The 27,295-nt window shown below is 37.5% G+C and overlaps 1 protein-coding gene across 3 annotated transcripts; it reads left to right on the top strand.

Annotated features, from left to right (window-relative positions):
• Nucleotides 1-65: 65 nt before the first annotated feature.
• Nucleotides 66-26,552, top strand: LOC121864612 (UBX domain-containing protein 7-like). 3 transcript variants are annotated; one of them, XM_042363700.1, is made up of 8 exons: nucleotides 66-533; nucleotides 4,629-4,783; nucleotides 6,300-6,447; nucleotides 11,722-11,903; nucleotides 12,201-12,347; nucleotides 17,338-17,550; nucleotides 21,512-21,976; nucleotides 26,209-26,552. In XM_042363700.1, exons 1-8 carry the CDS (start codon nucleotides 470-472, stop codon nucleotides 26,365-26,367), a joined length of 1,533 nt encoding a protein of 510 aa, XP_042219634.1. In that variant the 5' UTR covers nucleotides 66-469; the 3' UTR covers nucleotides 26,368-26,552. The 3 variants fall into 3 exon arrangements, with proteins under 3 accessions (XP_042219634.1, XP_042219633.1, XP_042219635.1); XM_042363699.1 differs by lacking the exon at nucleotides 66-533 and adding an exon at nucleotides 604-749; XM_042363701.1 differs by lacking the exon at nucleotides 66-533 and adding an exon at nucleotides 606-766.
• Nucleotides 26,553-27,295: the final 743 nt, after the last annotated feature.

The following is a 27,295-nucleotide window of genomic DNA, read 5'->3' as shown; positions in this document are numbered from 1 at the left end:
TTAGTGCCTTCTGGTGTTAGGCGCGGTAAATGTTATAAGAATGTGCCAGTTGTGTCATTCTGCAATCTTTGGTTGTCTTTCTCTCATTATCTTTGCATGAATTCAAGATAAAAAATATTCGAAATATATATCATGTTCCATAACGCAGAAGAAATCTATATAAAGCTGCATTATTTTGGACAAACAAAAAGTAATGCCTCCCCCAAAAATACAAAATACGAGGCACAGAACGTGATCACTCCTATAATAAGTCCTACTGCTGTATGTCTGAATATTTTAGCTTGTTAATATATTAAACAAATGACTTTAATAAAGATAAACTTGAAGATTAAACTGTATAATAACTGAGGAGGAAGGCGTGTGGTGGCAGTGGTGCTGGTGATGGCGGCGGTGAGCCTGTACTCTGTGGTAGTGAACAAGAGGCGGGTGGAGGAGATTACTACACAACTGGCAGAAGCAACATTACGAAATGCCGCCTAATAAAGCCTCCAGGTCCAACAGGACGCTCATAGACGAGTTCTGCACCATCACAGGTACTACTGAAGCTGAGGTGATTAACACAAGTGGTGAGAGTGAAGTACTGGCACGAGATTCTTCATGGCGGCGGTGAGCCTGTACTCTGTGGTAGTGAACAAGAGGCGGGTGGAGGAGATTACTACACAACTGGCAGAAGCAACATTACGAAATGCCGCCTAATAAAGCCTCCAGGTCCAACAGGACGCTCATAGACGAGTTCTGCACCATCACAGGTACTACTGAAGCTGAGGTGATTAACACAAGTGGTGAGAGTGAAGTACTGGCACGAGATTCTTCACTAGACTTAGAGGTTCCAAATGACGTCCAGATATTTATTCATCATAAACCAATTCTTGTGAATTTTCTAATTGTTTTATTGTATTAAAATAGCCGAAGTTTGGGTTCTGTATAAGGTAATTTGCTCATTATTATGAATATAATTTGGTAGGGTAAAGCATGACTTACACTGGTCTTGTATATTACAGACGTGCTATAACAACCGCACATAAAGGGCCCCAGTTTTTAATACCACTGTGGAAATATTTTATTGTTTATACTGATAAGACCTCATGGTAAAATTTTGGCCAACTGGTGTATATACAGTATAGATAAGTCAATATAAAAGCAGGAAGGACTCCACAAAGATGGTCACTAAATAATTTACTGTAATTGAACTAAGGAACTGAAAAGGGCTAACAAGAATAAAGCTAGGAGTCAATTCACATGTTTGCAGTGCGTTTGCATTTTCAATTGCTACAGGGAGCGATTGACATGTACTGCAAACACATAACGCTAACACAACTGTGCCAATGGGAACAACCATGTACATTTTAATGTGATCTATTTTTGGCACTGATGCAACCGCTAATGCTTGAATGGAATCCTAGCTAGCTAGCTAGATATATCTAACCCTAACCGAACCTAACCTTAACTTAACATAAATTTACTGTCAGTTTAGGATAGTAACCAGGTTTCGAATTCCACTATTTTATTGTTTGCAGCCACATTACCTAACAAAAATAAGAAATTATTTCTATGACACTTCTGCGCTGACAAGAAATAACATATAGCGAGTTAAAAAAAAAACACAACATCCCCTTGAACTCTGTTCTCGGTAATAGGTAAACAATGAACTGATGAGAAGGATGCATTATGGGAAATGTGGGGCATGTTCGAAATATAAGAACATAAGAAAATAAGGAGTCTGCAATAAGCCGGTTGGCCTGTGCATGGCAGCTCCTGTCGAGAGTTACTACCACTCTCTATCATCCATGAATCTATCTAGCCTCCTTTTAAAACTTTCCAGCATTCCAGCACTTACTACAAAGATGCTAAGCTTGTTCCACTCGTCCACCACCCTATTTGTGAACCAGTTCTTTCCTATCCATCCTAAACCTAAACTTATCCAACTTAAATCCGTTGCTACGAGTCCTATCCTGCTCGGATATTATAAGAACTTTATCTATATCTCCTTTATTGATTCCTTTCACCCACTTAAATATGTACTTCTATCATGTCTCCCCGCACTCTTCGTCTTTCTAGGGAATGCAAGTTTAGCTTCTTTAACCTATCTTGATATGGAAGGTTTCTAAGTCCCGGAATCATTTTCGTCATTCTTCGCTGCACCGACTCCAGTGAATTGATATCCATTCTATAATAAGGGTGCCAGAACTGAACTGCATAATCGAGGTGTGATCTGACTAGCGCAAGATATAGTTGCAAGAAGACCTCTGCACTCTTATTACTTACACTTCTAGATATAAAACCTAATACTGTACTCTGCCTTATTTTGAACATTAACACACTGTTTTCTAGGCCATAGGTCCGGGCTTACAAGTACCCCTAAGTCTCTTTCACAAGTCGACTTCTCTAGGTTGATGTTGTTAAGTCTGTATACATTGACAGTATTTGTTCTTCCAAACAAATACAGTATATGTTTAATGTCTTGCATTGTAGGTTAGGTTAGGGTGTTAGCACCAGTAACGAAGGTCGGATTTGTTCGAATCACAACATGAACTTCAGGAAAATGTATTTTTTATGGAAAAATTGAAACCTGGCTCCTATCATAAATTGACCGAACTTACTGTTACTGAGACGGGGAAGCGGCAGTGAAGTCCTCCATTTTAGCCTGAATAAATTTACATGTGGATATTTTGCTGTGACCTGCTAAATTCCTACTGATGTTATTTTACTGTGAGTCCGCTCTGATTGGCAAAGTACTTTTTGTTTATTATGACGGGGGTCTGCCTTCGGTTAGGAAGTTAGTTAGGTTTCTTTGGTTGGTTGGGTTAAGTTCTATTGCATTCAAGTAAATGTTTCCTCTTTTATAATGATAAGAACATCTCTGGAAAAAATGACTAAAATCGAACAACCCCTTCTGGTTATGTATGTTTATAGCGGTTAATATTGACAACTGAGACCCGCAGACGTGTTAACTGTTTTGATGTTTATTTTCTTACTATAATTTTATCAGTGAGTTCTGATATGATAATCATTTTTTGTGCAAATGCTTTGTTTGGTTGATAATTGGGCGCCTTGGTGGGCACTACTTTGACTTCTTGGTGGTAATGCGGTGGTGAGGTCTCATCCCAGGATGTAAACAGCCAATCATATTGACGAATTTCAAAACACTCCACCGCCGGGGGCCAGATCAATGCAGCTGCTCAGTGTATGCTTACGAGTCGTTCCATACGGGCGGCTGCTCTCACATCCACAAAAACGTAATATTACACCATATCATAGTAAGTTCTTTCTATTTAATATACAGGTGTGGTCTGGAGGGGCTACAATACACCAGGGGGTTCAGGGGGCAGAGCCCCGGCAAGGAAGTTAGGTAGGTTTGTTGGGTTAGGTTGGTGAGGTCTTCTAATAATGTTTCTGTTGCTTGTTTTTCATATCAACTAAGGGTAGGTTTAATTTAGAAATAACAACTTTTTAACACATTTGCACAAACTACGATAGTGTCCACTATAAAACAGTGAAATTGCAGCGTTTTTATAATCGTTTTCTATGAAAAATTGGCCGCGGGTCATTTGTCAATAATTACCTCTATAGCTACACGATGATTGACTCATGGCGAAATAAATGCCAAATGTCGCCAGAGTCATGGTCAAATATAGTTCTCGCATTCTTCGCCTATATTGGACAATTATGCAACCAGAACGCACTCATGGTGAAATAGTGTTAAAGGTTGACAATCCCTTATCCGAAATCCTTGGGACCAGAGGCATTTCGGATATCGGAATTTTTCGGTTTTGAGAATGGTTAGTTATTTTTTATTTTTTTTTTGTATTAGCCCATCCGGGCACAAGTCACTGACCCACAGTGGGGCCTGGGGGGCGAAAATATAATAATTATAATAATAATAATAATAATAATAATACAGGTAATAATAATAATTCATAGGTCTAAGTCGTGTTACTCACTTTTTATCTTTTTTTCATTCTTGTATTTCTTTATTACAGTATTATTATTATTATTATTATTATTATTATTATTATTATTATTATTATTATTATTATTATTTTATTAATACAGTATTATTGTTATCATTATTATTTTATTTTGGTGTATTTTTTAATTAAAATTTTTATTTACTATGAATAATTACAGGCATTATTATTATAATTATTATTATTATTATAATTAGTATTACTATTACATTTTCGCCCCCCAGGCCCCGATGTGGGTCAGTGATCTATGCCTGGGTGGGCTAATCCCTGTAAAAAAAAATAGCTCCACAAAAAACTTTGGGTTTTCAGAGTGTTTCGGTTTTCGGATATACAGTATATATATATGAGATAATGAGTGTCTTACTGCTGTCTTGTGAGAAGATAATTCTGTTTGATGCCACTTTCAAAATGTGTTTTTCCTTGAAATTAAGAAAAAGAGAAGTCCCATAAGGGAGGAGTGGTAGACTATAATAGGGCAGCAGTAATTGAGTTAAGATTAAAAGCATCACAATACTAGAATACATGTGTTGCAGAGAATGATAGGCGTGTCTATGGTGTTATATGTGGAAACAGCTTGGAAGAGTGAAAAATTTTTATGACTCCCAAACTGAATTTTTTAAGAGCTTTATAATTAAATGTTATATCTATATGTTATTTTAGGTGCTGACAAATCACTTGCCACCAGTCTCTTAGAAGCATGTGGAAACAATTTAGAAATGGCAATCAACATGCACATGGAAGGCATTCACGGTGCCTCTGCTTCATCCAACTCTGACAGTGCGATTGATGGAGCAAGGGGAGCCTCTAGCATGCCTGTGAGTCAACCACTGTAACAATGTATTTGAAATGAGTATTAGTTTTATTTATTTATTTTAAAGGCATGAAATTTTATAAACAATACACAAAAATTTATTCTGAACTTTCTGCCAGCAAAGTTGAGCAGGTCAAGTTATATTAGAGGTATTTCAAGTTGTACAGTTGGCATCATAGGAAGTGATTTTTTTTTTTGCTAAATGAGACATCTGGCACATCCTTGAGATAATAGGTAGTATTTATTCGTGAATGAACATTCTGATGCTATCTGCTACCCCGAGGAGATGCCAGATGTCTCAATCGACCACAAACTGTCTCACTTTCCATGAGGCAAATGTATCTTGAACATTATTTTCATTTAGACCCATATGATAATAATGAAATTATGTAGTACAGTACAGTACTCATCTTTTGTGAAGAGTATATACAGTACTGTATCTCTTTATCATGTCTGTATGTACTGCAGTGTTAGGGTGATCCAAAAATATCACAGTAATATATTAGTGTGATGTGATGACAGCTATTATCTCCTGTGGCAGCTGACCGGGTACAGTACTGCACATCACTTACCTTTTGTCCTAAGGGTTGCTGGTTTGTGTCTAGGTCACAACCCACTTTCCCTTTAGGGATTTTCATTGTATCTCACAGGAAATTATATTATGATTAAACCTGATACATACAGGTGTCCCTCATTTAATGATGGGGGTTGCATTCCTGAAAAACCTTATGTTAAACGAAATTATCACTAAACGAAGGATAACAACGAATCACGGAGAACAAACAATAGGTTCAAACGGCAGGGCAGTAAACACTGAATAGGGTACTCCCTAATAATAATATCAGTAATAATTATAATAAACAAGTTTGTTAAAAACAGTTTCGAAGTTAAACAATTGATTTATTAACACCCAACTTCTGTTTAAACGATGAGATTCAGAGTTAAAGATTTAGTGAGCACAAAGTGGGCCTGTTTCAAAAAATGTCAAATTGCATAAGTCAAAAAAGACCAAATGTGCTATGATAAACAATAAAATTGATACATAGCATATCATATTATCAATAGCACATATTTTATGTTAAAAAAAATAGTTCCTTCCACACTCATACTATCCTCTGGGCGACGCAACACAGTTCAGCTGGGCAGTCGCCCAACTGACTCGAGACGTTTGTGTGTCTGATGCGCTACATACCCATGCTCTTTATTTTTCTTGTTTTATAATTTTTTTTTTTAATTATTTCCAAGTCACATTAGAGTATAGTTTTGTAATTTTTCCACAACTTTTATAGTTTCGTTACATGTAACAATGGTAACATGCAGTCACGTGCCACCTCATCCCCAGTTTTTCACCCTTCACAGTGAGTCAAGCTATCACCAAACTGAATGTTGAACTAATGTTAAGTAAGAAAGGGTGCAAAAAAATTTATTGGTAAAGCGAATTAAAGCTAAACGAGGATACTGTACCTGTATACCTTAACTAAACATAACTTTTTCTCTCATATTCTCTCAACACTGTCAAGGATGAGGAGGAAGAGGTGCGAGCTCCCATACCACAGAGGCAAGAAGTACTGGTAGAGGGGCCAGATGAACTTGCCTTTACATTTCGAGGGAGACGTAGAGTAGCACGATCTGTTTTTGACAAATTTCGTGACTTTGAAGCAGAAACAAGTAAGTGTTCTTGTACTAATCTGTTTTATTGTAATGCTTCCCCATTGTGCAGTTTCCAGTATAACACTGGAGTGTCCAGCTGACTGTGAGCTGCAGCAGACAACTGGGCTTTGATCAAGCCTAAATACAGCCACTCCTCGACTTACGACCACCCGGACATACGACCGCCCCAGTTGTACCAAAAATTTTTCAAATTACGTATTTTCGAGTCCCGACGTTAGTGATTGCGCTGTGTACTGACAAAATTTTCGTTTGTAATTCCATTTAAAATGGCTGGCAAGCTTAAAAGTGAGAGTTTTGTGGTGCTGAGAAGAAAAAGAGACCTCCATTTTAGATTTTCTATGTATTATTTTTGCATTTTCGACTTACCACCAATTCGACTTATGACCTGGATTTTGGTCCCTAACCCCGTCGTAAGTCGAGGAGTGGCTGTATTAGGTTTTGGGCCACGTTCTAGCAGCCCTCAGTCATATTGATTAATATAGGTTAGTTTGAGCCACTTGGGACTAGGGGTCGTTTGAACCATGCAGAAGTGTTATTATTCTTTGCAATAATAATAATAATTATAATAATAATAATAATAATAGTAGCTGGTCTTTTGTTTCTCAAAAGTGCCAGTTTTTCTAAAGAATTCACTAATGCACAAAACAATATAAAGTCAAGGACCTGAGAATAAATATAAATACTGTACAGTACTACAAAAAATACAAAAAGTGACAGTTTGATTTGTATCAATTGTATATCCTTAAGTTGTAACACTTCTTATACCCTGTAATTCTCCATCACCATACTCTCTACAGGATCATAAGCTTTAAAAAACAAGAAAGGTCTTAAGTTGTTTCTTGAAGCCCACCACAGAAATCAGCTGCTTCATGGATGCAGCAACCAATTGTACAGTCTGGGTGCTGTATAGGAAAAGGGTCAGGCAAAAAAATAACATTCTCATACTGCTCTAGGATCCTCAAGGCATAAGGGATCATCACTAGTACTATGCAAAATAATTTCATAACATGCAACCAGTGGAATTTGTAGGTTGGCCAAATACCTGTACAGTTGTGTTGCATCTCATGCTGGGGCTACTTTCCATACAGTGGTCCCTCGGTTAACGAGCACAATTCGTTCCAGAAGGTTGCTCGTTAACCGAAAAACTCGTAAACCGAAACCACTATTTCAATGGGTTTTTTTGGGTAATTGGTTCCAGCTCACCGAAAATTGCCTAAAATCAACAAAAAAGGTAGAAAAGTACACTTACTTTGAGGTGTGTATGTAGAAGGCTCCTGGATGATGATGATGGGAATTAGAATAGGGGTGGAGGAGAAGGGAGGAAAGAAGGCATTGGGGTGGAAGAGAAGTCACCCCATGGTGCCATTTCACTCATAAAATTTTAGTTCTCTTGGTGTAATTCAAGATTATTTTCTTTAAATCAACACTGCACTGCATTATTTATTGTCAATATGTAAAATAAATTTCAAATTGACCAATAATTTGCTTGGAAACACAGAAAAAAGCATTTAGTTGAAGAGAGTCTCAAGCAAGATGTTACCTCCACTGAAAAGACACAGAGACTGACGCCTGTATGGTGTGTTGACAGGCTGTTTGGCGCGCAAAAAACTAGCTTCCTATACTTCAATTATGTTCAATAATTGTTAAAATGACTAAAAAATATAATATTAAACTTTTAAAATTATTGAATAGTACAAACTTCTTGATATTTACTAAAATAGTAAGGAATTTATTTGCCCTAGAACCGATTACTGTATTGGCAGACTAATACTACAGCTGGTGGATCGCCAAATGTAAGCCAAAACATGTGGAGGGGCGCTCGTTAAAAACTCGTTAATTGAGGGATTGCTCGTTCACCAAAGTTAAGAATCTTATGGAAGGTAATTCGTTAACCAAAATCTCGTTCACCGAGGGATCACTGTATAGTCCAAATTACCCTTGAAAATCCCTTAAATCACCCATAAAGTACATGGTTATACAGTATGTATGTACCTGTCAATAACGCATCTGGCGACTTGGCTGGTTAGGCCTATTTCAGTTAAAATGTGTACCACACACAGTATGTGCCAAAATAAATTATAAATAATTATCATAAGGTCAAAAACATAAGGGAATTAATCATTATGTTTAGAAGCAAGTGCTGAGGGTGGGAGGGAGAGAGAGCTACAGCTGACGTTTCGTCACTCACTGCTCCACTCACTCACCATCTCCTGCTAAATGGCAGCGCATTATTTTATTTTTTATTTTTTTTATTAATATTATTATTTTTTTTTTTTTTTCACACATTTATTGAAGCAGTATACAGTACCTGTATATTATTTGGTGTACAAAGAATAAGTTCTTCCACACACATAACTCCCACTCATCCAGCTCTCAACACAGTTCAGGCAATTACCCAGCTCAGCCGACTCACAGATGTGTGGCGGCCACTGTGGTAGGTGTGTATGCTGTGACATCACATCACATATTTAAAGCCCGGTAACCTATTACCTCTTAACACATTTACTTCCCACATATGCTCTTTTTTTCATATTTTATAGTTTTATGTTATAATTTCCATATGATATAATTTTATATTATATTTTTCATATTTCATAGTTTTATATTGTATTTTCCATATTTCTAAGCCATATTAGAGTATTGAAATGATTTTTGACAACTTTTATAGTTTCTTTAAAAGCAACAATAAACGTGGCAGCCAGGCTGGTAAGTAGGAGACGTAGTTACTGCCCACCCTCTACAGACACATTCACTTCTCACACTTACACACCCATGCTCTTCATTTTTCTTATTTAACAGTTTTATTTGATATTTTCTTTGTTTCTAAGCCACATCATTTGTATAGAATAGAGTAATTGTTAAAAAACTCCGTTTTTCTGGGAGCTGTACCAGGAGTCAGCTGACTGACATGCCAGTCAGCTGGGGCCTGGAGAGATTTTAATGCATGTTGCCATTGTTACATATACAGTGGGGTATGCTATAACGAATCTAATTGGTTCTAGAACCTTGTGCGTTATAGCATTCGTTCTTTATAGGATTAATCCGTTCCAGGCCCCCAAATACAACCACTTAACACTGAAAAATATAATATAAAATTGTAAAAATTTTAAAAAAGTGAATAAATATGCATCTAAACCCCTGAAATAACCAATATCATTAATACTTGTAATAAAAAAGCAATAAATAATGTTCGTTGTAGGAGTTTCGTTCGTTATAGTATTCTCAATTTTATAGGTAAAACCGTTCATTATAGGAATATTTGTAGTAGGATCCGTTCGTTATAGCATACCCCACTGTATTGAAACTATAAAAGTTGTGTAAAAATCATTTCACAACTCTAATGTGACTCAGAAATTAAGAGAATATACAATAATTCTGTGTAGGAGGTGATTGTAAGTGTGGAAGCAGTGAGCAGTTTGTCAGTAGCGCTCCTGGCAACTTGGCTGGTTAGGCCTGTTTCAGTTTAAATGTGCACCACACAACCACCTCTGCTGTAAGTTTTTTTTATCCTCTTTGCCACTGGTTGTCAAGGTGATTTCAGCAGAGAATATTTAGGAAAAATAATGAAAGCATAAAAAAGCTAAAATTATACAAGATAGTGCACACACTGCACCACAGCTGAGCGGGGATGTGCTGCCTCTGCCGACCGACCCTTAGCAACTGTTGCTAAGGGTCGGTCGGCAGAGGCACACAACCCAAACTCCGTCCCCTGCTCAGTACACTTGGCAGCCGGCAACTAGGCCGAGAGAGGCGTGAGTGGAAGTCCTGTGCAGTATTTTACGGCATATAAGACGCACTTTTTGTCTGAAAAATGGCTAAAAGAATCGGCCTGCATCCTATGTCAAGTTGAGGTCTCCCGTAGGCTAATGAATCCCCCAGTTGCTGTCTCCAGTAGGCTAAATTCGACCTAATCCAACTCCAGAATTAAAAATGTGTTTTGCTTTTTTCATTTTTAATTAATTAAAAAAATCATTATTGTAAATATAAAAGCTCGATATATAACTACTGTACTGATGATGATAACCCAAAATGATTAATATCCATATGGCAGGCACCCAGCTCTTCAGAGGTAAACAGTAACCATTTCTGAACCCGTACAAGCATTATTATCTATTATTGTCATACCTGCAACAGTTATTTTTAAATTTACAAATACAATACAATATTTTCTCGATTTAACGAACTAATTCGAGTCCCCATTTCCGTTAAATTGAAATTTACACTAAATCGAATTTACGTTGTTTATGCTCGATTTACCAAATTATTTCACAATATCGAGCGTGATTTCATTATATTCTGCAGCAAATGCGTCACATGTCACTTGGCGCGTTGGATTTGTTTACACCCACTCACTCTGTGTCCTGCTGCCACCACGTATGTTGAGCAATGCTACCTCCCGATCAACTAACTACACTGGAGCACCTTAGCTTTCGTCTTTATTCAAGACATCTTCAGAGGCAACTGAATTTACAGGGACTGAGAGAGGCTTATATACAATGAGTGACCTTACATAACATCAGGTCAGGTCAATAACATGGGATCCACTAATTCACGCTCTGCCTCCTCCGCAAACGAAAGAAAAGCTTATAAAAAAATGGGTGACATAGCAACAGGTCAGATAAAAAACATGAGACCCACTTTCTTTTCACATTTACATCTGTTAACATTTTAATGTACAGCATCTACATAACTCTATTATTGTATGAATATGTATGTAGCATTTTCTTTATGATTTTTCTTAGCCCCTTCACTATGGGGGATGCCACTTTTAATATTTTATTAGCTTAACACCAGACGATTTTATTCGCCTCAGAGGTGACCCCATACACTAGGGGTTAAGGATAAAAATAATATTAATTGTCTGAATATCAGACATGCATAAAATAATTCAAGGAAGGAGATTTAAGAAATATTAGTCATTTTTTTCTTAAATGAAGAAGTTTTTATTTTTCAAAACTTTATTATGTTTTGAAAGGTGGTTGTTATGAATGGTTCTTGCATTTAAATTAGAGCAACATGCCAGATAATAGAACATATCCTGATAAGTCCTTATCTGTCTTCTTGATTCTAAATTACGGAAGCTGGAACCTGCCTTGTTTAGATCATTTGTTTCTCATACAGGTATGTCTTTCTTCTCTCTAGTTGATGAAGTCATTCCAGGTAAGGCACCAACTTCTTAATATCTTACAATATGGGAATTTTTCTGCCTTTATGCCAGAATCTTTATTTGTACGTACATACTGTATCTGAGAAGAGTGTCTGAATCTGTAGAGCGTCAGGAAGAAGAGCTGCTAGCAGGTGCAGCAGCTATCGAGGCGGCAGCAGCAGCAGCAGGGGCTTCCACGAGCAGCAGCACCGTTGTATCTGCACATCGTAACCGTCGGAAGATGAAGACATTGGAGGACCTCTTCAGACCCCCTATTGATCTCATATATCGAGGCACATTCCAGACTGTAAGTAATTCTGTGGGTCCCCAGAAATATTCTTCAGTATGATGGGATACTTATATGATTACTATTATAGGTAATAGACAAGTGTACTATACAGTATGTGGGTTATTGTTCATTTTAGCATGTTACTTTTTACACTTGACTATTATCACTCCCCCCTGTAGTATATACAATAATTGATTCAATCCACAAAATTAAGCGAGGAGTAGAGATAAAAACAGATATCTTTTGTAGTTCATTCAGCATTTCCCTCCACATAATTATGATCCAGTAATAGAAATACCATGATCTCCTTCACAGGCTCGTGATGCAGGCGTGTCTAGGAAACGTTGGTTGATGGTTAACGTTCAAGATTCCAGCGAGTTCCCGTGTCAAGTCCTGAACCGCGATGTTTGGTCCAATACAGCAGTTAAAACCATCGTTAAGGAACACTTCATTTTTTGGCAGGTATATTTGTTATTAGTTATATGACAAGCTGTTTCAAAGAAATTTGTTTTTATCTACCTGGAGATTATTAAAGCAAGCTTGTGAAATTCATTCTGTTCTTTAAATACAGAGACATTAATGAAGGACTTGTAAAAATTCATCAGTAGATCTTGTTCATGGGCAGCAGTCAGTTGGCCACTCGTGTTTATGCGGCTCCTGACTAAATTGTCCCCGCAACACATACAGTACAGTAAACCTTCGCACTTCCAGATCTTTTGAGTCCGGATTTTGGTCAGTCTGGACTGACGTATGGACGTGGCAAATTCTTATCCGGTCTTTCTCTCAGTCCGTATGCTGTGTTTACTTCCCCTCTGCTTAAATGGGCCCAGATGATAATGCAACCCTCCTTCCCCCTCCCAGTACAGTAATCTCCAATCCACAATACCGTCTGTATTATCTTATGTACTGATCACCGCTGTTTCTTATATGTACAGTATTTCTTTTTTTTAATAATTTTGAGAACAAAAACCCAAAACCCAAACTCCAGTATCTCTCACCAAAAGGTTAGTAATACAGTATATTATTAAGAAAACTATGGCTACAGAAGGAAAATACACACAAATTTTTCCCTAAACACTCACTGCTAAAATAGGGGTAGTGTCTTATATGCCGTAAAATACAGTTTGGTGCTTTTTATATCATTATTGATCTTTTCTTTTTTATTTTGTACATTCGCTGGAAGATACGAATATTTGGCCTTTTCAGACAGGTGGCCCCACCTATTATTATTAATACTGTACTGCAGTATTATTGTTATTGTTATTACCTGTATCAATAAACCCTTGTACAATATTATGATTATCGTTAACTCGTATTCACCCCCTGGTTCATCCGGACATTGCCACATCCAGACACCCTCTCCCCCCTACCTCTCCAGTAGTGTGAGGGTTTACTATACAGTGATCCCTCGGTTAACGAAATTTCGGTTAACGAATTACCTTCCATAAGATTCTTCACTTCGGTTAACAAAAAAATTTCGGTTAACGAATTTTTCCCAACATGTTTTCGCCTGCTCACCAGCTGTAGTATTAGTCCGCCAATACAGTAATCGGTTTTAGGACTGAAATTCGTTACCATTTGAGTAAATATCAAGAAGGTTGTACTATTCAATAATTTCTAAGTCTTATATTAAAGTTTTAGTCATTTTAACAATTATTTAACATAATTGAAGTACAGGGAACTAGTTTTTAGCGCGCCAAACAGCCACTTGACTCACCCAAAATGGCGTCAGTGTGTGTCCCTGCTCAGTGGAGGAAGCTTCTTGCTTGAGACTCTCTTGAACATAAACTATTTTTACGTTTTTACAGTACAATTATTGGTCAGTCTGAAGTTTATTTTACATATTGACAATATATTATGCAGTGCAGTGTTGATTTAAAGAAAATAATCTTGAATTACACCAAGTGAACTAAAATTTTATGGGTGAAATGGCAGCATGGGGTGACTTCTCATCCACCCCAATGCCTTCTCTTCTCCTCCACCCCCATTCTAATTCCCATCATCGTCATCATCATCAACCAGGAGCCTTCTACATGCACACCTGAAAGTAAGTGTACTTTACTTCATTTATTTTTAGTTTGTATGTAATTTTCGGTGAACTGGAACCAATTACCCAAAATCCCATTGAAACAATGGTTCCGGTTAACGAAATTTTCAGTTAACGAACGACCTTCTGGAACGAATTGTGTTCATTAACCGAGGGACTGCCGTGTGCGTACGTGCGTCCGTCTGTCCGTCCGTCCTCGGTTAACAAACACAATTCGTTCCACAGAGTCACTCATTAACTGAATCTATTATATCAATGGGATATTGGGTAATTGGTTCCAACTCACAGAACAAGTATACATACAAGGTACTGTATACCAGTAATAGAATTAACAAAACATTAAATATAAACTAAATACAGGTCTGTACTGTACAGTAAACTGTACAATATAAATAAAAAACAATAGAATACTGTATTTTAACTTACTTTGAGGTGTGTATGTTGTATTCCCGGCAGGCCAACCGGCCTATTGCAGACTCCTTATGTTCTCATGATAGGGAGATGAATTTGATACCATAATGATCTTCAATAAATTCTCTATGAAACTTTTCCAATAAGATATTCTTAAACGAAATATTTCTATATGATATAGTGATGGGAATCCCATTATTTTATATGAAAAAAAGGAAATGTTGATACCGGAGTCAGTAAAATCAGTTCTAATTTCGTTAGACACAAAAACTTTTTTTTTTTTATTATAATCCCGAATACTTTATTTAAAAGTTTGGTAAAATAAATATATTAAAAAAAACAAAAGCACTATGATACGGGCGTGAACAGAACTGTTTCTTTTATCTTCACCACTGATCGGCTCGTTAGTCACTTGGGCGATCGTTACGTCTCTGTTACACACTTCACTCAATTGACTGTAATACATAACTAACCATGTCTTAACACTTGCGATGAAGGTTGGGTGGGAGATTATTGGGTCACGTTACTAACCCGACCCAGTGTTGGGTGGGGGATTAGTGGGTCTTATGACCTGAATATGTCTTGAATGACATAATTTTTTACCTATGAGGTACAGTATATACATAGAACTATACTGTGCTGTATTGTATATGAAGGGTACAAGTATTAATAAGCACAGATTATTACAGTAACGTATCTACTAATTAATGAAAAACAAATAAGCAATATTGTATCATGAATGGTTCAGTGCAGTAGACAAACAGTGAGACGGCCCTTGTGGGAGGGAGGTGGCACAGTCACTTTAACCCCCCCCCCCCACGGAGGATACATTAACACTTATAAAATGTCACTGACTTGACTTACGAGAATATAACTTGTATTGCTGAAATTCTTGTAAGAGAGCGATTAATTTGAGTGTAAACCACTTATTTTGAACCCCCCCCACACACACACACAGACACACACACTCCACACAGATGCATACAACCACATACATACACACAACCATACACACACACACACAACCATACACACACGCACATCCACACACACTCCACACTGGAATTAGCCATTTGGAGGGGGGGGGATGTCATGGTCACTTTTACCCCCCATAGACCCTTCTCCGTCTGGCTGGGAGGAGGGGGAGGTGGAGTGTCAACAGCCAGAAGGAGAGATTAATGCTTACTCAAGGATTATGAAAGTTTTAAATTTTTTTGTTTATAAAATGGCACTGACTTGACTTAGGGGAATATAACTTGCATTGCTGAACAAGTACAGTATAAACATCACTTAGTTTGCACAAGAGATAAAAATTTTAGTCCAGTGTAGTACATAGTGTGTACAGTAATGTTGCTCAAAATTATGGCTTTTTCACATTTAATTTACATTTAATATTTGTTTAATTTAAGTTTCTAGCAGCCCCTGGTGCTTTAGAGACACGGGGGATGTATCAGTAGTGGGTCAGAGGTGTATTGTTGATTTATTATAACCTGACCTCAGTTGGTCTGGCAAAACGGATAATCTGGCGAGGCTTTGGAACCAAGGGTGCCAGAAAATCGGTGGTGGACCTGTATTGTGAATAACAATGCGTTCATATTTCTAAGATGGTTGATAGGCATGCACTAAATGTTGGTTAGTTCTTTTCACAGTTATTTTTCAAATAACTTTCCACCTTCGTGATTACACATGATCAGTCTGGGACAGGTGTAGCTGTAGTAAGCGCCAGTTCCCAGAATGGTGAAAAGGCCGACTGAGTTTCCCTTCCCTGAACCAGCCAATCAAAACTACACTTGAAGGAGTGACGACACAATGGTGTGGGCCACATGCGGATGGCACCGTCGAACTACCTAACCACCTTACATTCTTACAGGATAAGTTATCTAGTTCATTCACCCTCAAGCATATGCTAATGATTCAAATAACTAGATTTACACTATGTCTGGTAAATATACATGTATACAGTGGAACATACACTTATTTATACAGTATGTATATTACAGACACAGACACATTTCCAGGTTCTCTTAAAACACCACACAATATCTATGATACTGTCACCACTTGAGAGTTACTTCACATGTGCTTTATACCTAAACATGTACCTGTGCATTGCTGACGCCTCAGAAACTGATATAACTTGATATATCACTTAAAAATGGTTGACTCCTCTTGGGCACTATCACTACAAAATGGTTCATTCATCTTTCGCAGAATCACTTGAAGAAGGTACAGTTTTTACATTCAATCGCCTCTCAACTAGAATTAAGCTTTTATCATCATTATTACTTTGACTTGTCTCACCAACACACCATCATCATCAATGTTTTATGGCCATTTTCCATGTTTATGTAGGTTAGCCAGCATTACCTGATAGCAGCTCTCCATGCTCTCTTGTGAGGGTCTTAACTAATATAATTTATTACAACCTCTCCCCTTGGCATTCTTTGCCTACTCCTAGCTCTCCTCCCTTCCACATTTAGACTCTTGAACCTCTTGACTCAGCTGGTCTCATCCATTTTTTCATGTCAGTAACCATCTCGGTCAACCTCTACAAAAACTTCACCAATACTCTCAGTACCCAGCTGCATTCATAGCTCTGAGCATCCACCCCACCATTCTCATGTCAGCTCACTTAAGCCTGCATATAACATCCTTTTTAACTGTCCATCCCACTTCTCACTCCTGTTGCATACATTACACCTTTCCTATCATGCAGAGAGGTCCTCTTGCACATTACTGGGTAGCTGCCAACATTTCTTACAGAGAGCACTTGGCCATTTTCCACTTTCTGCCAAGGGTCCCTCACCCACACCACTAATCAGTACTTTTGTATTTGCCACATTCACTATCGGGCCCTTTGATTATTCCTTCCTTTCATTTCTCAAGTTTCTCCACTGCCTCTTCAATACAATTCCCAATTATTCACTTTAGGTTAATGAACTTTACCATGTATTTGTTTATTGTTCAGATCAATTTTAATGTCTTTTGTCCCAGGTTTATCATGATAGTGAAGAAGGTCAGCGATACATGATGTTCTACCAAGTGTCGGAGTGGCCGCATGTAGCAGTACTGGACCCGAGGACAGGAGAGTGTTTGATCACGTGGCACAAGCTGGATGCTGTTACATTCTGTGACTTAGTCACAGAGTTTTTAGCTGCTCACCCGGGGTTGGATGAGAGTACCCCACCTCCCAAGAAACCCAGAGTGGTTAGTTGCTGTTTTGTTTCCATAGTTACCTTTAAAATCTGTTTTAAACATTAAAGAAGTACAGTGGGTGTGTTTTGACTCATTTAAAAAGTTCTATAAGTTAAGTAGGAATTATTGTATTAATCTTATACATATCTTCACTAGTTGAAGGAACGAGGGGTAAAACAGTTAAGAAAATTTAAATGCGAATTGCTGTGCAATTTTTTAATTTTATTTGCTTTAGGGGAGTCTTCTGTTACAAAATGCAATGGGATGCCAGTTATTTCTTTCTCTATGAGCATAAAGTTTTTGTATTGTGTGTTTTCATCTGATCAAGGAACAGTTCAACCATACACTTATTCATCTGAGGCCGCATACTCAAAACCATTTACGGGACTGTATCTCTTTGTTTACCCCGTAACTGGACTTACAGTCTCTGATCGGTATACTGTACTCAAAACAGATAGTTGGCAGCGGACTCCGTAAGTGAGCCCGTAATCTAGCCCAGCACCTCCTTACGTGCTGTAACACGCTCAACCCATTTATAGTAAGTTGCTATTTCCCGATTGCATAAGAAAAATTAATAATATATGTTGTAATAATGCTTGTTAGACTTGTTTTATCATAGAATAATGAAGAAAATGTTTTGTAGATCAACATACTAAAATACGATATTACAGTTTGCCGTAGTTAATTTTTTTTACGAAAAGAAGACGCTTGAGTGTTTCTGTTTCTCGCTGAATGGAAGAGACGCAGCTTTTGTCTTCTTACAATTTTTCAAGTAATTTGTACCAAAATAGAAGATTTTTATTGTCCACATTTATGGTACAATTTTTATTTTTGACTGAGTAAACTTGCAGATAGACCTTATTAATGTGGTATAACTGTAAATATCTAAATGAAAGCCAATTATGAGGTCAAGTGAACATTTTGCCTAGACTCCGCCTTTGTTAGGACCAAGTTTTAACAAGTTATTCTGCCAAGTATCCAATAAGTACCCATGAATCAGAGTTAAATACAGCTCCACCCTGACTTACGACGACCACCCACACTTACGACCTGCCTCAGTCGTACCAAAGTTTGGTTAAATTACATATTTTCGTGTCCCAAAGTCAGTACACAAACAAAATTTTCTTTTGTAATTCACTTTAAAATGGCTGGCAAGCTTAAAAGTGAATGTTTTGTGGTGCTGAGAAGAAAAAAAGACACCCATTTTCGATTTTCTATGTACAGTATTATTTAAGCATTTCCAACTTACGACCATTTCGATTTACTACCTGGATTTGGGTCCCTAATTGGTTCCAACTCACAGAAAAAGTATACATACAAAGTACTGTATACCAGTAATAGAATTAATAAATCATTAAATATAAACTAAATACGTTACTGTACTATATATTATACTGTACAATAATAAATAAAAAACAATAGAATACTGTATTTTAACTTACTTTGAGGTGTTTGTCGTATTCCTGGCAGCTTTGTTTACATATCAAACAGCTGATTGTTGAGGCAGTCGATGATGACATGTCATATTCTTTACAGAGTGCGTTGGTCTAATGCCTTCTTCATGTTTCATAATAATTTCTGCACTGTATATTATCAATATGTTCATTAAATTTCAGAATGACCAATAATTTTAATGTAAAAATGCAAAAATATTCAAGAGACCAACAAACTGGATGTTCACTCCACTGTAAACAAAGTTAAACTGAGAAGCGTTGGTGGGTGATTCAATTGGCTGATTGGCGCACAAAAACTGTTCCCTGTACCGTATAAACAGTGGTTCCTCGGTTAACGAACTGTTCGATTAACGAAATTTCGGTTAACGAATTACCTACCATAAGGATCTTGAAGTACGTCTAGCAACTATCACGTGCGTCGATCTCAGCTGATTTCTCCTTCTCTTATGATTGGTTGATGATTTTGTTAATTGTGACGATTGGCCAACTAGCTCCTGCACTGCCACACCTTCAGACAGGAGAACTGAATTTACAGGGTAAACATTAGTTACGGACTGCTTATGGGACTGTAATTAAATTTTGAGTATGAGAAATTTATGAGACTGTAAGGAGTCCATAAGTTACAGTACTGTATCTCTGCTACTCTACGTAACTGATGAGGTGTTTTGAGTGTGCGGCCCCTGAACTTTTGAGAAGAGGATTATACACTACTCTATTACTTGATGGAACATTCCTGATGATATGACATGTGTTCAAGATTCTGTCCTTAAAAAATCTGGTTAAAAACTATTGCTATAAGCCAGACTTTTAAGATAATGTCTGTCTTTTGTATTAATTCTTCCCAAAGAAGAAATATGCACAAGGCAAACAATAAATCACCTCTGGAGCATAAGAATTCATTACATGTTATATAAACAGTGTATAAAAGGTAATTCTATATGTAGAGTGTAAAGGCCTGGGACTTAGGGACATGAATCCCTTGCCAGCCTAATCAGGATCTTATAAAAGGAAAGTCAAGAACCATGGTTTTCTGAGGGATAACAAATAACCGTTCGAAATTGACATCTCTTTACTATAAAAATAACACAAAACTCTGACATCACTCAAACAAATATCAAATAACAATTACGGGAGTCAAACGATTATGGAGTCAAACAATTCAGGGAGTCAAACAATGAACAGCTATTTCCTACGGCGGCGGTCCTCTGGAAAGAAGTGATCCGCTCTCAGGGTGGGAGGTCAAGTCAGCACTCTCACTCGGCGCTGGCGGGCGATGTCTTGCTACACAGGAGAAATGGCCAGGTGCACGGACGGTATGGAGGAACTGGCGATGATGTGGCAGCCGCAGTAGTAGTCGGGGTAGGTGTCCGGAGATTGACAGTCGATTTGTGAAGGTCTGGGGAAACAGCCCACGAGTCCAGGACCTATGATGAGATCACAACCAGAATTTGACGAACAGCGGGGTAGTGTAGCTGTACTGACAGCTGGGTAGTATCTGGCCTGTGTGCGAGGCAGCAGTGACGTTCTCACCTCCGTCTAATCCCCCCAAGTGGGGGACGCGAACAAGCAAGCGGGTGGCGAACAATCATCCTGCTCGTTACCGCCCTTACATAGGGCTTTTGGGTACAGTACTTGAGATCCCAGGTCTGTGGTGCAAGATTTTAACCCTTACACACAGTGGTTAAACTCACATGATGAGGCAGAGACAGAATTTGCTGATGGATACTCTGAGGTCAGGAGTCTGAGCATTTTGAAAACTTCTGAGTAATCAAGTGTTACTTTTAGTAGTAAAAACTATTACTGAAATCTTTTTATAAACACATGCATAACAAAATAACTTTTAGTAGTAAAAACTATTACTGAAATCTTTTTATAAACACATGTATAACAAAATAATGTTAAACTTACTAACAAGGGAAGACTTGTTGGACCCTTGACTTTTTAAGCTAGAGGCTTGGAAGTCTTTATAATTTAATGGGACAACTGTACTGGAAATGTTACACACTGGTGTTCCAGTCTCTTCCAAATTATAAACTACCATATTCCCTGCAGTAGAACACTGAGAATATCTGCTAACACTCCAATAATCCCCAAGTCAGCAACAGCATATTTTCAATTACCGGTATTATTAAATCTATAGTTATTATATGTAAAATATGTTAAGACAGAAGTGGGATTAAGATTCATACAATATTTATGAAGGGATAGGTTTAACCCTGTCTTTTCATGCTTTTAATTTGAATGCTCTAGTCGTACAGTATTTTATTTTGTTTATGCTCAAATTCTAAAATAATTTAAGAACAATAATTTATGAGAAACTTCTTGTTATCTTTATCAAGCTTGAGTATGGTGTGTGCATTACTTTTCTTCACAGAAAAATGAACACACTATTAGATTTTGTATAAATTAATGAATAAACAAGAAGCTTATAGATTCTTCCTCTAACATAAATAAACTGATGTGAGAGTAATGGTATGTAAGTCCTTCTTGTCGATAATTATTACAATCAATATTATCAGGAAATGAATGACAGCATCTTGGAGGCTGACGAGGCATCCCAGATAGAAGCCGCAATTAAAGCCTCACTTGCTGAAGATACGAGTAGTAAATCCAGTCTTCCAACAACTGCTGACGAGGACGAGAAAGAAGACTCGGATACGCTGGAGACATTCGACTCTGACACTGACGAAGTCGATTATTCCGTCGAAGATAAACTTGCAAATAAGGAAACTACAAAGAGAACATTCAATGGTGATAAAGTTTTACATAAGAACATCACTAGTGTGGACGAAGATAAAAACAACGAGAGTAATAATGTACACGATGAAGAAAAATCATCAGATAATGAAAACTTGAGCAGTAGCAGTGAAGAGGGATGGAAATCTTATCTTGGCTCCCCAACTGATCCAGAGTCTAAGTTGATGCTGAGACTGCCAGATGGTTCCAGAGATATTGTGTCCATGCCATCATCATCTAAACTAATGGTTGGTTCATGTTGAAATTCTTTAAACAGCCGTACTGTACGGTATATGCTATCTTATTGTGGTGTGGCGATGTCCATTATCTGTTATCTGTTAACTCATTTTGGTTCCATGTATTGGTTTCCATTTCACTCAACAGATTATTTTAAAATTTCTCAAGAATTGTACTTATAAGAAATTATATCAAGTTCACTTGTGATAATTTACATTTTATGGTTGTGTCCCTTAAATCTATCTATTTTTCCTGACTGCTTACAAGAGTATAATATGTCACCTCTGGATCTGTTTTATTGAGAGTTTGCCAGTGTCATGAATTAAGCTAGGTCTTGTATTTTTTGTTTAAATGTAATTATTAAAGGCTGTTGAAATTGAATGTATGGCCAGTACTGTATAGTATTTTTGTTTGGCTCAGAAGTGTGGACACTTTCCTTAGACACCAGTAGGCCAGAGGTCTTCAAGATACATGCTATGGGAGAATGCAAAAGATTGGTACCGTAATACTGATGAAAAAAAAAATGTACAGCGGTAGGATAGGGATGGTAAGCTAGGAAGCAAGTGTGTTCCAACACAATCAAACAGTTTGGAGATGAGTTATTTATGAAAATGCCCTTGCTACAATGTGGATATAAGACCTATGCTGTACATATCAGCATAGGCCATATCAGCTAGAATGAACGAGTGGCAGCAAATGGGAGGGAGAAGGTTTCTTTTGGTTAAGACAAACTTGTGCTATAACAGAAAAGTGCTCTCAACCTGATTGAGAAAAATATCAAAACAGATATTGTTAGTTATTATAAATTAGGTAAAGTGAAAGCTGTTGTACATATAAGGTTAATCTCCTTTTCCTACTAAACAATGGCACTGTGATGTAAGTACAGGTATGAGACCATTTATCTGGTGTCCTGGTTTCTGGAACAAGCTATTTAAAATGAGCAGCATTGTTGCTTCACTCTCTTTTACAGGTACTTTAACAGGCAATGTTCGGTGGATTCGGTGTCCTGTGTACCAACAGCAAGGCCGTGGGCTCGTAACACTTGTCTTGCCCGTAGTGCCCACCGTTTCTGTGTGGATGTCGGTCATACTAGAACATTGGTTCTTAACCTGTTTAGGGTCACGCCCCCTATAGCAGTTGGTCCTCATCTCCATGCCCCCGCCCCTCTCCTTCCTTCATATAAAATTCTAAATCTAAAAATTCTAAAATGATTTCCTCGTGAATTGAATAGGAAAATTGAGAGACTAGTTTTTCATTCGTTACTGTAATAACTTTAATTATTCAAAAGAGTCTGTATAAGCAACTCGTTAATACACAACATATTTAGTGAGATTTTTGACACTGCTTCTGAGCTACCAGATCCTGAATACGTGCCACGTGCCAGAGAGATCGCAGCGTAAGCCCCCGTTCAACGTTCAGCTTGTTTCTGTATTTGGTCTTGACAGCAAACCAGTGCAGAAAATGCAGCCTCACAAAGATACGTAGATCCAAACATCGTCGGAATCCCAACAGCTTGATTTACAGTTCCCGACATTATTACTACCTTAATTCAGTCACTTTTAGTGGAATTTTACATTTTGATTGACGTAGTTACCATTTACGACTTTTTGAAATCCAAGTAAGGACATACACACACACACACACACACACACACACCTGTTAAAGCCATTCCTTATTTTTGCTCTGGGTTCCCCCTGCCCACGGTTAAGAACCGCTGCACTAGAATAACTCATTATAGTGCATCCTTCTTTCCTCACACAGCCAAACTGTGGAATGCTCTGCCTTCTGTGTTTCCATATTCATACAATCTGTCTCACTTAAAAAAAAAATGGTTTTCTGCCATCTCTGTGGTGTAGATTAACAGTTTTCTCCTCTATTTTACTATTATTATTATTATTATTAGTATTATTACTTTTACTTTTAATATTTTTTTGTGTTATTTTTTTGCCCCCAGGCCCTGTTATCGGTCGATGACCTGTACCCGGGTGGGCTATTCCCCTTAAAACTCAATAAGTAAATAAGTAAATAAATAAATTAAAATTCCGTGCCAGGCGAGGATACGTACAGTATTTCCAACCATTCCCCACCTGTGAGCCATTTGCTATGTTATGGTTATTTTTCAACTCGTAATTTCAAGGAGATATACAGGAACGTAATTTTCTTCATTTTATTTACTTTGTTACACACTCAATCTTACTTCATGTAGATCCACAATGGAATCATGGATAAGATAAATCTTGATAAAATCACACAGGGAAAAGGGAAACAATGTTGCACCTTAGCTTTCGTCTTTATTCAAGACGTCGTCAGAGACAAATGAATTACAAAGACTGAGATAGGCTTATGTACACAGGGTGACCTTACAAAACATGAGGTCAGGCCAAAATCATGACATCCACTAATCCACACACCAACACAACGCAAACATAGGAAGAGCTTATAAGAACGGGCGACATAACTAGTCATGTTAAGCCTCTCTTAGTCTTTGTAATTCAGTTGCCTCTGAAGATGTCTTGAATAAAGACGAAAGCTAAGGTTCTCCATTGTTTCCCCTTTCCCTGTGTGATTTTATCAAGACTCAATCTTACATATAGAAAGTGGGGAAAAATTTATCATAAGGTATAAAATATTTTTCAACTCGTAATTTCGAGTGAATACTATGCGTACAGTAAAGCCTCGAATAATGACAGTAATGTGTCCTCCAATATTGCAGTGTAAGGTGAATCATTAATTACCATTAAGATAAAGCAATAGTAATGAGATGCATTCCCTAGTGTGGACCTTTTCATATCTTTTGTGTGGCTTTTTACCCCCCCCCCCACAAAAAAAATAATAAAAAATTAAAATTATATTCTTTAAATAATGTTTATAAGTGCTCCATATGCAATATAAATCAATAATAATATGGTTACAAAAGGAGACGGGGCACCATTGTTGTCTTCAGTGTTTACACCCTTGATGACAGTTATCTGTCTGAAACTGAAGAAAATAAGACTATGGTTGTTGCTGCAGTAAAATTAATGTAAAAAATATACAGTATAGTCTGCATTTGCGCAGTCAATTGAACCTGTGGAGGTCCGTGTAAAACCAGAAACGTGTAAACGAAATAACAGAACATATGGGATTAATTGAAATAGAGACTGGGCCGACCCTCAAACTCCACTTTTTCCGACACAATACGTACGTTGTAGTAAAAATAACATCTTAATTTTATGATGGTATGCACACACAATTAATATTTAAGAGAAATATCAATAATATTAGGTTTTTTAACACTTACGTTAGTAGAAAAGATGGCTGGGCACACGGGGATGGGGGTTGGTTCCGAGGCAGAGGGCAGATTATTGGCCTTCACCTGTATCACTTGTATCAATTGTATCACTATCCACCACAGATGCTTGCAGGGCCTCTTTGTCAAACCCCTCAAAGTCCATACCCTCACTATCACTGACTTGGGCCGGCTGTGGTGGGTGGCGGGTGAAGAACTCGGTAATGTTTTGATGACTGGGCTACCTTGTGCGCACCCTGTCCGCGCCGCTTCCCGCGTAAATGATGAAATTTACCTCGTAATTAAAACATTTCATTCTGGCAAGGCACCCCGTAAATGACCAAACGCGTAAACAAAAACCGCGTAAATCCAGACTATACTGTATGTTTTAATTTTTAATATTTAATGTACAGCAGCAGTAACCACTGATGGTAAAGAAAAAAGTGAATCAGATTGTGCATGGCCAAAGCACGTATGAGACTGCATTGCTTTCATTAGTGTTTACACCCATAATGATGGTTCTCCATATGAAATTGAAGACTTGTGCCATACCCTGTCAAATGCTTTGGAGATGTCGAGGGCCACTACGAAAATTTCCCCATAATCCCTAAGAGAGGATGACAAAAGATGGGTGCAGTAGGAGAGTAGATCACCAGTAGATCTCGCCTGGCGAAAGCCATACTGGTGACCCGACAAAAGAGAATGGCGTTCAAGGTGACGGAGAAAATGGGAGATCACCCATTAATAACATGTTACACCCCATCACCCATTAATAACATGTTACACCCCATCACCCATTAATAACATGTTACACCCTATCACCCATTAATAACATGTTACACCCCATCACCCATTAATAACATGTTACACCCCATCACCCATTAATAACATGTTACACCCCATCACCCATTAATAACATATTACTCTCCTTCAATCATTACTTGCTAGAATGTCAAGGTGGTTTTCTCTTTACAGGCTCTGGTGAAGTATGTTGGCAGTAAAGGCTACAGCAATGACCAATACGAGTTGGTTACAAATTTCCCCCGGCGTGAAGTTTCTTACTTGGACTTTAGTTTAACTTTAAAAGAAGCAGGGTTATTTCCACAAGAGACAGTATTTATCCAGGCCAGATAACCTATGTGAATTGGACTATCCTCAACTTTCCAAGACTCTTATATACTGCCATCGTTTAAGTAAGTGGGCCATTCTCTAAATTAGGGGGCCAAATGGTGATACTGTATGTTTCAAAATTTCCACATGGTACTTTGTTGAAATATTTCACTCAAGATGTTCAATGAATGAGCATCATTTTTTAAGATTTAAAAAAGATGTAAACTGTAATTCATTTAAGCGAGTAGTAATAGTATTGTAATCAAGTACAGTAATAAAGTTGACACAATGATCGTGATGAGTAAAGGCATAACACTGTCAAGATAACTGGAGTGTACAATATAGTAATGGAAGAGCAATGGGCTGTATTCTTTGGATTGGTGTTATATTAGGGTGTTTGGTGAGTAACACAATCCTTGGACTAGAATAACCATGATGGAACTCTCCATCATGAGAGTTCTGTTTAGCTGTAAACACTATTCTTGCTCTTCATTATAACTGAGACAAAAACAATGGGTTATGTTAATATATTTAAAACATAGTGTATGGTTCTGTCAGCTGTGTTACTTATTGAACACCCAGTATTTTCCATCAGATTAATTCCAATAATTTTCTTTGGTGATCTGTAAAGTAGGAACCATCAGTTTTAGTTTAAATTTTATTAGCTCTTAGATAAAATCTTAAGAGCAGTATGGAGATCTGTTTTGTTGTATTACTGGTGCAGTACTGTAGTGGTAGGTAGCTGTAGAAGGAGAGATGAGTCATATTTAAAAAACTGCTCTATGGATTTTTCTTTAATTTTCAGGTACAAATAGTATTGGTACTCAAGGTGTGCTTATGGAGAGAATTATTGTTTGAATCAAGATAAAAGTAATTGGTATCTAAAGTATTCATAAGAAAGTATTTATGATCTGAATCATTTTTGTATTTTGGGCAAATACTGAAATTTTTT

This window comes from Homarus americanus, unplaced genomic scaffold (genome assembly GCF_018991925.1).
Source record: "Homarus americanus isolate GMGI-L3 unplaced genomic scaffold, GMGI_Hamer_2.0 scaffold57965, whole genome shotgun sequence".
NCBI classification, from domain to species: Eukaryota; Metazoa; Arthropoda; class Malacostraca; order Decapoda; family Nephropidae; genus Homarus; species Homarus americanus.
Note: the sequence above shows the minus strand (reverse complement) of the source record. Positions and strands in the feature narration are given on the sequence as shown.

What these genes read in the sequence shown, in the direction of transcription:
- LOC121864612 (XM_042363700.1), top strand. Translation starts at nt 470, where the DNA reads ATGCCGCCTAATAAAGCCTCCAGGTCCAACAGGACGCTCATAGACGAG. An exon ending in ATCGAGGCACATTCCAGACT is followed by an intron (nt 11,904 to 12,200) that starts GTAAGTAATTCT and finishes TCTCCTTCACAG; the next exon opens with GCTCGTGATGCAGGCGTGTC. An exon ending in AACACTTCATTTTTTGGCAG is followed by an intron (nt 12,348 to 17,337) that starts GTATATTTGTTA and finishes CTTTTGTCCCAG; the next exon opens with GTTTATCATGATAGTGAAGA.